At 38.5% G+C, this 13,845-nt stretch overlaps 1 protein-coding gene across 20 annotated transcripts in view; it reads right to left on the bottom strand.

Moving 5' to 3' along the window:
• DISP1 (dispatched RND transporter family member 1) overlaps window positions 1-13,845 on the bottom strand; it is a 205,403-nt gene that overhangs the window by 56,236 nt on the left and 135,322 nt on the right. For 16 of the 20 annotated variants that reach the window (XM_065542380.1, XM_074037053.1, XM_065542379.1 and 13 more), the window contains one exon: window positions 4,576-5,101. In XM_065542380.1, the coding sequence (XP_065398452.1) occupies window positions 4,576-5,084 (509 nt within the window). In that variant the 5' untranslated portion in view covers window positions 5,085-5,101. Of the gene's footprint in view, window positions 1-4,575; window positions 5,102-7,638; window positions 7,712-13,845 lie in introns of all 20 variants that reach the window. The other 4 variants (XM_065542359.1, XM_065542368.1, XM_065542360.1 and 1 more) reach the window with 1 other exon arrangement.

Genomic DNA, 13,845 nt, shown 5'->3' with positions numbered 1-13,845 from the left:
CAGTGTTCATTCTAAGATAAACCCCACCAGTATTGCCCTCAGTGCACTGTCATGTATTACCCAGCAACCTCATTCTTTCAAAGAAGCCCAGGGGACATCACTCTTTCACTGTTACTGTTACTCTGTAGTCCTCTCTGGAAGCTCAATGTCTCAGCTCTGTTTACTTAGTTCCCTTCTTCTGTCTTCCCCATTTTAGTGAATGGAATTACCATCTACCCAACCAGTTGCTCAAGCCAGGACACTGAAAATCAGTTGTGAATCTTCCTCCCTTTGCCCCTCCGATATACAATTATCCACCAAATCTAGTAGATTCCACCTCCTAAATCTCTCTAGAATGAATTTATTTATAAATCATGGTTCAAGTTATCACATTTCTCACTTGAACTACTGCAGCAAGCCTTCTAGTGTTCTTCCTATCTACAACGGTCCTGACCAAGGCAATTTGCTCTTCACAATGCAAATGATGAAGTTTTCTAAAATGTTTCTTACTGTGTGTGTGTGTGTGTTTTTTTTTTTTTTTTTGCTTTAAAATTTATAATCTCACATCAGTTAGGATGCCTACTTTAAAAAAAAAAAAAACAGATAAAATAACAAATGTTGGCAAGGATCTGGAAACACTGGAACTTTTTGCACTGCTGGTGTAAAATGGTGCAGCCACTATGGAAAACAGTTTCTCAAAAAGCTAAAAACAGAATTACCATATGCTCCAGCAATTCCACTTCTGGTCTGAGCATATACCCCAAAGAACTGAAAGCAGGGACTTGAACAGAACCCAAGTTCATAGTAGCATTATTCACAATAGCCACGACACCCAAAAGATGGAATTGTCCATCAATGAACTGATACAATGTAATATGTAATTGATAAAATGCTATAATGTAATATACAAATATGCAATGGAATATTATTCAGCCTTAAAAAGAAAGGAAATCATGACGCATGCTACAACATGAATGAAACTTGAAGACATTATGCGGAGTAAAATAAGCCCAACAGAAAAAGGCAAGTACTGTAGGATTCGACTAATTTGAGGTATCTAGAGAAGTCAAATTCATGGAGACAAAAAGTAGAATGGTGGTTGCCAGGGGCAGGTGGATTTATAATTTAGTGAGTATGGAATTTCAGTTTGGGAAGATGAAATAGTTCTGCACAAAGGTAGTAGTGATGGGTGTACAACAATGTGAATGTACTTAATGTCACTAAACTGTATACTTAAAAATGATTAAAATATTAAATTTTATGTTATGTATATCTCACCACAATAAAAAAATCACAAACACACACAAATCTACAATGGGGCCTCCTTAGCCTCAGGATGAAGTCTGGAGATTGCCTTAATGTGGTTTACAATGCCCTTCAGGATTTAGTCCTAGTATACCTCTCCTCTTGCTACCATTCTCTCTTCCACTAGGGTCCAGCCATATTGACCTATGCTGGAGCTGAGCGCACACCACCTTGTAAAAGTATTTGCATAAACTGTTCCCTCTACCTAAAAGACAAGCCTCTTCAGTTCTCTCTCCATCTGTAACTTTTCTTCATCTTCAGCCCTGTGTATTCCTTCTTGATAGTGCTTACCATAATACTGTAGCTGCCTATTTGCTTTACTGTCTCCCTTCCTAAGAATGTCTCAACTTGTTTGGAATTACATCCTCGGTGCCACATTGCAGATTATATAACTAATGTAGAAAATAGCAAAGTAATAATTGAGGCACAATAAAGTATGTAATATACACAAATGGACATATACTATTCCTCTGCAGGCATCTTTAAAATATTTTATGTCTATTACAAACAGATAACCGAAAGCTCAAATTCTTGAGATACAATTCTAAATATAAAAAATTTCCCTCATACTAATCTTTCTTGTACAACTTTTTTTGACGGACAATTGTGGCAATTTTTAAGTCAGCGTTTTTCAAATTAAGTATGAGAGTGTTTTTATTTCTCTCATAACTTTTAAAATGTAAATATTATATAGTTCAGTCACAGCCTTTACTTCCAAGCAACTTCTCCATGGGTCTCAATTCCCTTTTAAATAACATACTTTTTTTTCCAGAAGGCAGTTAGCTTTTCCATCATTCTTTCTCTTTAGATAACACACAAAGACAAATCCTATACAGACGAGTCTGTGGACCCAGTGGTCATACACAGTCTGAAGTCAGTCCACCATGATTGCAAAAGCCCCGGTTCCAACAATGACTCCACAACCAAGGGTAGTGACAAGCTCAGCCACCTGCCCATCAGTTTGTTTTTAAATGCCATTCTATTTAACGTGTACACAGGGATCTCATTGCTTTTGAATTAGGTCACTGAGAAATGCTAAGTAAAAATCCTGAAACTCTTGGCACAACCTTCCATATTGAAAGGATTGGTTATTTGTCCACAGTTTTATTATGTTGTGATTTTTTTAAAGGAGGTATCAGCTTCAAAATGCAGAAATATCTATCTTATTTCATACTTTGCAACCATATAATTTATTATTTGAAACATCAATATGATAATTTAAAAATCAACTGTTCACACAATTTGATTCAAAATGGAAAGAGTCTAAAACTAGTCATGTAGCACAAAGTTGTCAGGACAAATCTTCTAAGAAATGACTTTGGTAAATGTGAGTTCTTATCATAGCCTATAACTAAAAGACTCTCAAATCCAATATGGAAAGTGTATTCAGCAACTGCAGAAACATGCTGTGAGGGACTCTCCTCTTTTCCCCTCCCCACTCTTTCTTTCTGCTTTATTACCACGTTTCCCTTCCTCTCTTTAAAAAGAGTGTAACCAGATAATCTCAACAATGTTCAAAACCTGATAAAGGTCAAAAGTATTTATCTCTTAATCCCTTTTTGGATCTGACTTTTTTTCCCTTTTTTTTTTTTTGTAGATACAGAGTCTTGCTGTGTTGCCCAGGCTGGCACTGAAGTCCTGGGCTCAAGCAATTTTCCCACCTTACAGAATCTTACAGCGATTCTGTAATCCCTGCAGCCGTGAGCTGCAGCACTCAGACCTGACTCTTTAATCAAAAGTGAATTTGCTACATGCATACAGTGGATTACTACTCAGCAATAAATAGAAAAACAAATACATACAATAATTAGATGAAACTCAAAAGCATTATGCTGAGCAAAAATTGCCAAATATGAAAGAGTACATACTGTACGATTCCGCTTATATGAAGTTCTACGAGCAGGCAAAACAAATCTACAGTAATAGAACTCAGCAGTGATTGCTTCTGGTGAAGACAGAGGTAATAACTGAGAAGGGGCACGAAGGAACTTATCTTCTGGGGTGACAGAAATGTTCTACATCAGACCAAAATGTGGGTTACGCTTTTGTACACATTTGTCAACACTGTTCAAACTGAATAATTAATATCTGTACATTTCCCTATGTGTAAATTATATCCTAATTTTAAAGAGAATGCTCTTTTTCTAGCTAAACTCTTTTTATTACTTAAAAATATGAAATAATACTAGGTCTTTACAAAGTACTTAGTATTTTATAAAATATATTATCATCGCTAACCTATGCTGAATGCAACTTAACTTACCCATGGAAAAAATAGCTGAAAATCATATATATGAGAAACTATGGGCTGAGGTGGAAATAAGCACGGACAATGATATTGATTTTTCTAATACTTTTCAATCTACCAGATCTAAAAATGCTTTACAAAAAATATTTTTTAAAGTCCCATGCTACAGTTTACAGGTTTCATCTGCTATGAAGGCAAATGCTACTTTCATCTGATCTCAGCGTACTACATAGTCACCAAAACACATGAATAGAAATTGTCGAGTACAGTCATAAGGCAGCATAAGGAAGCAAGGTTTTTTTGTTTGTTTGTTTGTTTGTTTGTTTGTTTTTTCTGGGAGATGGAGTTTCACTCTTGTTGCACAGGCTGGAGTGCAATGGCATGATTTCGGCTCACCACAGTCTCCACCTCCCAGGTTCATGTGATTCTCCTGCCTCAACCTCCCGAGTAGCTGAGATTACAGGCATGCACCACCACGCCCGGCTAATTTTTTTGTATTTTTAGTAGAGATGGGGTTTCTCCATGTTCGTCAGGCTGGTCTCAAACTCCCAAACTCAGGTGATCCGCCTGCCTCGGTCTCCCAAAGTGCTGGGATTACAGGCATGAGCCACTGCACCTGGCCAGCAAGGAGTTTTTTTACTTCTTTTTCATAAATGCTCACCACTATCAATAACAGCAAATAAAGGATGGCTGCTTAGGTAGTCTCATCATAAATACGCTTCCCATGTACAATAATAGAAACTGCTAACAGTAAAACTTTTTGTTGAATTTTATAACTTAAGGTCTAGCAGAAATTCCTAACCAGTTTGCAGACAGGAAAAGGGGAAGGGAGGATTTGACTAAGAAGTCAGTGGATACAATAGATATACTGTATTATTTTATTTGCGTTTTTCTTGGCTTCACACAATCCACAGAATATGCATTTTCATAAGTTTTCTTTCTGTGCCACATTTTTCTCCTCCCCTTTCAGGAAAATGAACACAAGTTGTCATGTTCATGTGGAATTAGTTGAATGCTAAAAGCAAAACTTTCAGACCACTTACCTTATGTTGGCTATGTGCTGTTGCACAGGCTGATGCTGAAAATGGTCAGGCCACGGATGATGCAGGCAGAAGGATGGAGAGGGCTGAAGACAGCACGTAGTCTGATACACAGGTGAATGATTTGGACAAAGAGATGCAGAAAACTCGGAGTGTGGCTGCATGCAACACGAGGCCAAAGCAGAGGGTGCTGCAGGGCCAGCCTCAGGATGGCACTCTTGGTGACTGCTATGGCTAGTCAAAGGGTGATGGTATGGGCAAGGATGGCAGCATTGGGGTAACATCTGAGGCGTTCTTTGGTTGTCTAAAGGCAGAAAGGATGATTTAACTGTGCCATTAAGTTGCAGGCATCCATTTGGACTCACTTTTGTTCTTGTTGCTTCTTTGGGTGTGAGCTGCTGGGCTGCATGGTCTCCATCAGAGGGGGTAAGGGGACTCGGGTTAGCAGCACTGGTTGTGATGCTGCTGTTGCTCAGAACCACAAAATCATTGTTTCCATTGCTCATAGCCATGCTCCAATTTCTTGACCCTAAGAAAGAAAATCATATAAAATCACCCAGTTATAGTCAGGCAGGCAAATATGTAGGGAAGACAAGTATGATATTTAAAAACAGCTCTTTGAAAATGAGGGTTCTTGCAGAGTTTGAGACAGTGGTGGGAATTCAGCAGCATCTGTGATGGAACCAGCCAACACAGTGGCACTCCTCTTCTTTCCACCAGCTATTTTATGCACCTTAAGAACCCTCTTCTGTTCCCATTGATCACTTTCCTCCTGCCCACCTCTTCTTTCAGTGCCTTTTTTCTCACCTCATCCTAGATGCACAAGTAATCAGTTAAGAACGAGACCATTTTGCATATGAGAGAGGAGAGGATACAAATAGCATCCTTCAGCTTTTCAACAGTACCATGCTTGGCTTGTATGTTCTGATCTAGGAGTGACGGACAAAATGAAGGGCCACTCTGAGGGTAATTAGTTGTACAAGGTTAAAATAATTTGAATAATCTTAAGAATGTTTTATATCTTAGAAAAATCTCAAGAATATATGACTTTTCCTCTTAGTCATTCAAGTCTGAGGATAATAAATTAAAACCAGTCAGGAAAGCTAAGAATTCTAGCAACCAAAATGTCAGATGCAAAATTCTATATAATATACTACAGGTAACAATGCTTGCACATGAGAAAAATAATACTATGGGCGGGATTTGCTTCAAATGATTTTTTCTTACTTTTTTTTCCTTTCACCAAAGAGTTCAGGCCTTCAGTATAAAGGAAGATCCTTAGATGCTCAAATTACCAGCAGCAAGTGTGTCCAATCAACAAACAGAAAAACAGACAATCTCCCTATCTCTTTGCCCACTACACCTGCCCTCTGAGCAACACACACACAAAATCTGGGAATGCACAGTAAAAAAAAAAAAAAAAAAAAAGTCATCAAATGCTATTAGTCTATTCAACATACACATGAAAGCCAACAACAACAACAAAAAAGAAAACTGTAATTTGGCTCACTAACCCTTCTAGCATGCCATTCTATAAGTAGACAAAACGGCTTGTGGAGGAATCTCTCTCCAGTCCTTCCCCACCTCTGGCAGACACACAGGTAACCAGAATAAATCCTCTTTTTCAGTCTGAGTACATCGTAATCTCACTGGCAAACCTGGATCTCCCATGAGGATTCCTGTGTACATTTTCACCCAGTATGTAAACTGCTCAGCAGGGGCGTTTGTGAGCAGAGCATGCCCATACTAGGATGTAAATTTAGCATATTTACCTTTCAGACAAAATTCCTCAAACACACCCTGTCCCACATACACAAATTCAGTTAAATAAACATCATGCAGTAGGAATTTCTTCATAAATTGCTTAGTGGGAAGACAAAGCATTTAAAAACATCAATATATATATAAAATCAATTAGATATTACTTCCCTCATTTAGTCTTACATCACTTTTGAAAATGGCTTGCCAATCCCAAGCTTCCTTTTATAATGACCATTGAGAGGGATTCTGAACTGTAGTATATACAGTTGCTCTCTCCTTCATTAAATCACTTTCCAATGTATCCAATGTTAAACAAACATCCACTGTAAAGCATTCAAATCATATACCCAACGCACAGTAATAGTAGTTAAATATATTATGTAAACTAGCAGGAGGTAGGGTAGATATACTGACTGGCAAGAGCACTAATCTGATCCAGGAGGTGAGAACTCATCTCATCGTTTTCTGAATGTGCCATCTCAGCAAAATCTGCTCATTTACTCTTCAGTTTACTGAAGAATATAACCTCCCTTTTGTTGTTAACAAAAGAAAAAGCCATACGCAAAGGTTATGAAGATAACAAAACATAAATTAAAGGACATTTAAAGAAGCACTGGACTTTTCTTAAAAAGCTAATTGAAATGCAAGATGTTTAATTGTGTGTTAGATAATGTAGGAAACAATCACTAGATGAGATCAATGCAATTATTTCCTAGAATTAGAAACTCTCATTGTGCAAGCACTCCATTCAAAGAAATCACTGAAGGCTCATGCTTTTCTCCAACCTCCACCTGTACCTCAGTTAAAGTTATCACAGCTGATGGGATCTGCTGGGCTAACTGGGAAAGTCAACAACTCCTCCTGCCCTTTCTATCAGGAGGGTTGAAGGAAGGAATACTTCTAATTTGTTGGTTTGTTTTTACCATCCCAGGTTAGTTAATATATTATTTCAAATAGTCTGCTTTTTCCTAAGAATTTAATTCAATCAATTCTACTGATTCTAATCACAGACGCTGGGTAAGTTATGCTAGTGAGAAGCATCTAATAACAACAAATGACTTAAAAGTTTGAAAGTGCAACTGGCTGATAGGGTTTGGATCTGTGTCCTGCCCAAATCTCATGTCGAACTGTAATCCCCAGTGTTGAAGGTGGGGTGGAGTGGGAGGTGATTGGATTATGGGGCTAGATTTCCCTCTTTATGTGGTTCTTGTGATAGTGAGTGGGTTCTTGTGAGATCTAGTCGTTTAAAAGTATGGTACACACGTCCCCCTCAACTTTCTCCTTCTCTGACCAGCTTCCCCTTACCTTCTGCCATGATTGTCAGTTTCCTAAGGCCTCCCCAGAAGCTCAGCTGGTGCTGCCACATTTCCTGTACAGCCTGCAAAATTGTGAGCCAATTAAACCTCTTTCCTTTATAAATTACCCAGTCTCAGGTTATTTTTTTTCTTTTCTGAGACAGAGTCTTACTCTGTCGCCCAGACTGGAGTGCAGTGGTGCGATCTCGGCTCACTCCAAACACCGCCTCCTGGGTTCATACCTTTCTCCTGCCTCAGTCTCCCAAGTAGCTGGAACTACAGGTGCCAGCCATCACGCCCAGCTAATTTTTTTTATTTTTTAGTAGAGACAGGGTTTCACCATGTTAGCCAGGATGGTCTCAATCTCCTGACCTCGTGATCCGCCCGCCTCGGCCTCTGGAAGTGCTGGGATTACAGGCGTGAGCCACCGCGCCCGGCCTTTTTAAATTTTTTTTTTTTCTGGAGACAGGGTCTGGATCTGTTGCCCAGGGTGTAGTGAAGTGGTGTAATCTTGGCTCACTCACTGCAACCTCCGCATCCCGGGTTCAAGTGATTCTCCCACCTTAGCCTCCTGAGTAGCTGAGACCACAGGTGTGTGCCACCACACCCAGCTAATTTTTGTATTTTTTGGTAGAGACAGGGTTTCACCATGTTGGCCAGGCTGGTCTGAAACTCCTGACCTCAGGTGATCTGCCCACCTCGACCTCCCAAAGTGCTGGGATTACAGGCATGAGTCACTGTGCTCAGCCCAAGTATTTCTTTATGGTAGTGCAAGAACTGAATACATTGGGCTTCAGACAGAATCCCATCAACCTCTAACTCCCTTCAAAGAACCCTGAAATGCCCCCTAGACCCTTCTCAATCTTCATGTTTCCCTATCTTCTAATTAAATCTGCTTATCCTCAGTAAAACAAAACAAAACAAAAAAATAGTTTTCTTTGTAACCAGAATCACAACTATCATTCTCTTTTAAATTTATTACAAATGTATCATTTTGTAGTTACACAAGAGTTAAATAGATTCTTATATGCCAGCCAGGGACCTAATCATCATTTATAACATTTTTTTCCCACATGGTAAAATGCAGTTCAAATGCCAAATAACTGACTTCCAACTGAATTTTTGGAACACAACCTATTTTGTAACTTGGGAGACTTCTTGTAATGAAGTAGGAACTAGTAAAGAACAATTTGAACTCTGGCTTGTATTTGAAGCAAGTCACATGAGTGTTCTCTGATTCCATTTCTTTAATCATAACATGGGACTAATCAATTTGACCTCATAAATAAGTAAAAACTACAGGTAAAAAATTTAGAAGTAAAAACAGAAAAAATATTTTATGAAATGTCTATAGATTATTTAAGTTCAATGGATGCATTTGGGTAGGTGTTCAGATGACCAGCCAGAATAGGAAAGTATTTCACTCTGACATCAAGAGTTGACCCTAAGGCCCGTACAGAGAAAGATCATCCCTTCCCCCGTTCATCCCTTTTTTCTTTCCCCCGCTTTTTTTTTAAGACAGGGTCTTGCTCTGTTGCCCACGCTGGAGTGCAATGGTGCGATCATGGCTCCGGCAGCCTAGACCTCGCAGGCCCAAGCAATCCTCCTGCCTCAGCCTCCTGTGTAGCTGGGACCATAGGCATGTACCATCATGTCATGCTAATTTTAAATTTTTTTGTAGAGATAGGGTCTCCTATGTTGTCCACGCTGGTCTCAAACCCCTGAGCTCAAGCAATCCTCCTGCCTCAGCCTCCCAAAGTGCTAGGATTACAGGATGAGCCACCATGTCCAGCCTCCTTTTTCTTTAGAACTGAGATACACAAGGAAAAAATCCAGTCTGAACCTAAGATGGAGGGAACTAATAGGAAAGACATGATAGAGGAAGCATAAGTATAAAAAGGAGTGGAATAAGGAGTTCCTGAAAGAGAGTGTTAATACCTTTACATTTGTCAAACTATTGTGATAAGTATAATGGTACATGATTATGAATGCAGTGATAGTAATATTTATAGTGAAAGTTTAAAATCGGTTTTGGGTAAAATATAATGAGTAACTTTAAAAGACAGCTATGTTGAGGCTGGGCACCGAGGCTCATGCCTGTAATCCCAGCATTTTGGGAGGCTGAGGCAGGAGGACTGCGTGGACCCAGGAATTTGAGATAAGCCTGAAAATATAGTGAGACCTTATCTCAAAAAAAATTTAAAAATTAGCTGAGCATGGTGTTGCTTACCTGTAGTCCCAGCTGCTTGGGAGGCTGAAATGGGAGGATCACTTGAGCCCAAGAGATGAAGGCTGCACTGAGCTTGAGAGCACACCACTGCACTCTAGCCTGGGTGATAGAGTCAGACCCTGTCTCAAAAAAAAACCACACACAAAAAACAGCTATTGTTGAAATCGCCTGTTCTCCCAGGGCCATAACACACAGGAGAATGCCAAAAAAAGAAAAAAAGCAAGCTATTATTGAAGCATTGGCTTGAGATGTGATGGGCCCACACCAAGATATTTTAGTGCATTTCCTGCTGTTCATGAATATAACATGCCAATATTAATAAATTCAAAGCCTCTAATCTCATATCCCCTATTTTACCTTTTTAGCCAACATTTTAATGTCCAGAATGATTTAGCAGTTTTGGGGCTACAAGGTCTTTGGCCAAAAACCATCTTTTGATTAAATTTTAAAATATACATTTCATAGGATTACTGTGAGAAGGTAGAAATGTTTTGAAAACCATAATGGGCTATATAACACAAGAATGTTAATACCCTTGTATATATAACACTATGTATGTATACATATATATACACACACACACCCCCTTGTAATACCCTTGTATAATATGTAACAGAAGTAAATTGATATATTGAAGTATAGAGAGGGGCCAGGCGCGGTGGCTCATGCCTGTAATCCCAGCACTTTGGGGGGCTGAGGCGGATGGATCACGAGGTCAGGAGACCGAGACCATCCTGGCTAACACGGTGAAACCCCATCTCTACTAAAAATACAAAAAAATTAGCCAGGCGTGGTGGCGGGTACCTATAGTCCCAGCAACTCGGGAGGCTGAGGCAGGAGAATGGCGTGAATCTGGGAGGCGGAGCTTGGAGTGAGCTGAGATCATGCCACTGCACTCCAGCCTGGGCGACAAAGCAAGACTCCATCTTAAAAATACATATATATATATATATATATAAAAAATATATGCGTATATATATGTGTATATATATCTATATATGTGTATATGTGTGTATATATATCTATATATGTGTATCTATATATCTATATATGTGTATACATAGAGAGAGAGAGACACTTCAATCATACTGAAATGTAAAGAGAAAAGTGTCAGAGTTCATGTGATTAGATGGTTCAAAATAATGACATCGACTCTTGTTTGGAACTCAGGAAATATACAAATATATAATAAATGGAAATAATAATGCTTCAGACAAAAAGTTGCATCTCATTGAAAATGCTGTCAGGATTATGATAATTTCATTTGTCAACAGACAGTCATATATCACCTAAGGATGGGGACATGTCCTGAGACATGCGTCATCGGGTGATTTCACCATTGTGTGGTCATCACAGTGGACTTCCATAAACCTAGATGCTGTAGCCACAGTTAGGCTATATGGCGTGGTCTATTGCTTCTAGGCTACAAACCTATACAGCATGTTACTGTACTAAATACTGTAGACAAGTGTAATGCAGGTATTTGTCTACTACACATATCTAAACATAAATAATAAAAAATGATGATAAACATATCTAAACATAAAAAGGTAATGTGCTGCACTCCAGTGTTACCATGGCTAGGCCATAGGAGTTTTTCATCTCCATTATAACATGGGACCAACATGGTATATGTGGTCCATCACTGACCAAAATGTCCTTATGTGGCACATGACTGCATCATACACCAAAATATGTTAATGACACACAATTTGTACAAAGGATGCAATCAAACTAGATGGCTCCCAGAATACAAATAGCGTTAAGAAAACCTCATAGCAGCTACTTGGAATTGGCGGTCAGAACTGCTAGTGTGGCCAGAAAACTGCCAAGGTAAAATCTAAATGTACTGTTGAAGAGAATACACAGACCTGTTCCAATTACCACAGTAACCACTTAGCAAAGCCATCACTATCCTTAACAAACACAGGGATCATATAGCCTGAAGGAACACCATTTTCATCCCCATCAACTATTACAATTGTACACCTCTTTGCTATTTCCAAAGCACTTTCTCACAAATGATCTCACTTGAGTTGATCCTCCTAATAGCCCTCTGGAAAAACGGGGGTGGGGGGCAGGCATTACCACTCCATTTTGCAAGAGAAAACAACACAGAGATTCTAAGTAAGGTGCTCAAAGTCACACACTGATGATAAATGGTGAAGCTAGGAAGCATAATGCCAAGGTTTTGAGAGCTTTCTGATAAACTGTATTCTGTACACTCACATGATATATTTTAGAATAACTCTTTGCTTCACCAGATTCCTAATACCAAACTTAAGAATAAATACCAAGACTGGATCACCAACAAGATCTCTTGTTGTAGCCAACCATCTTTTTCAGAAGAGTCATGCTCCCTATAGCAGTTTCATTACATAAATACAAAACACCAAACCAGGGCTTCCAAATATGAGGATCACCTAGAGATGTAGTTAGAATAAAGATTTGATACAGTACATCAGGGGTAGGGCAACAAGTCTCCAACAACATGTCCATACTGCTGATACCTGGAATATATTTTGCATAGTAAGAGAAAACCACAAACTAGGTGAGGAGACTACAAGAGAATTATACCTCAGGTATGGCAAGATACGCACAATTAAATCAGAACGAACAAAAATAAGTAGGGAATGTTAACAACTGACAGAAATAAAGGCCCATTTTTCTATTTAAGGCAGAGAAATGTAACAAATTTAACAACGGAGGTTCTAATTGATAATCAAGTTTAATCATGGCTTGTATCATGACTCCCAAACTGTTTTTTGTGCGTGCAAACAACAGCTGTTAGGATTTTGATCTCTTTAGTGCAACTCATATACACGGACTGAAGCACCTGCCTAGTTAACTGAGACACACATTTTTCCCTCTCAAGTGGCACTAGATATTAAAAGATGGATATATAAAGAGACCTTAAGTCTTTCTTTACATCAGGTATAAAGGCAGTCTGGTGATACCTGTATCCATTATTTACCAAACCTGTTTTAATATGAAATGGTTCCTCTACAATTGCTTCATGCTTATCCTAAAATGATGGACTAATTTCTGATTACTGGTACCATGTTGGCCTATTAACATTTAGTGTTATGGCCAGAGAAATAAGTAGCTGCTCTAAATGCCAACAGAAATTGATAAAGAACTGTAAGCATTTCTGTAGAGGGGCTATGTAGAAGCCAAATCAGGCAAGTTTTGTCTCTAGGAATACTTTTCCCTTCAAAGGGCTATTAAGATTTTTAAAAATCATCTCACTATGTCAAGTCACTTTTTTCACAATACCCCTATGAATTTATTATTAAACCCATTACAGAGAAAACTGAGAATCAAAAATATTAAAGTAACTAATCCAAATCACATGATTCAATCTCAGACCAGTATGACTCTAAAGGTAAGGCTTTTCCACTACCTCAAGATGCCTCTAGAGCAATGCCAAGTCCAACTAGCTTTTATAGGACCACAAGAGGCTACTGATGTAAAATTCTGTCTGAAGGTCCACATGAAAAGTAGCCTATGAATTCGATATTTCCCAAGATTGTTTTAAAAGGTACAATTCAGCAATCAAGAGTGTCAGAGACATATTTCGCTAAATTAAGGAAAGGTGTTATCCATCCATATATCATATTATGCAAACTTTAAAAAACAAGGCAATGGATTGATCTTTGTTGTTATGTAGTATACTGACTATTTAAGAATAATGTAATTGTGACGTTACAGCAAAATCTGTATCTTTAATGAAAGAAACAGACATTTGTAAGGACCTAGAAAGGATGGTTTTAAATGCAGAAATATAATCTTTTTCCCTTCTGAGACAAATTACATTTTCTTATTTTCCTTTAAGGTTGTAAACTTTCTACTGTTAAACTGTCCTTCATGAGAATACTTATAAATAGCTTCACAAAATCACTCATAAACATTTTGTATATTGCAAAGGACTATACAAAAATAAGGTGTTAATTCTAGTATTCCCCTTAAGCATAAACTGCAATAAGT

The sequence above is a fragment of the Macaca fascicularis genome, chromosome 1, assembly GCF_037993035.2.
Source record: "Macaca fascicularis isolate 582-1 chromosome 1, T2T-MFA8v1.1".
NCBI classification, from domain to species: domain Eukaryota; kingdom Metazoa; phylum Chordata; class Mammalia; order Primates; family Cercopithecidae; genus Macaca; species Macaca fascicularis.
This window is presented reverse-complemented; position numbering and strand designations above follow the sequence as displayed.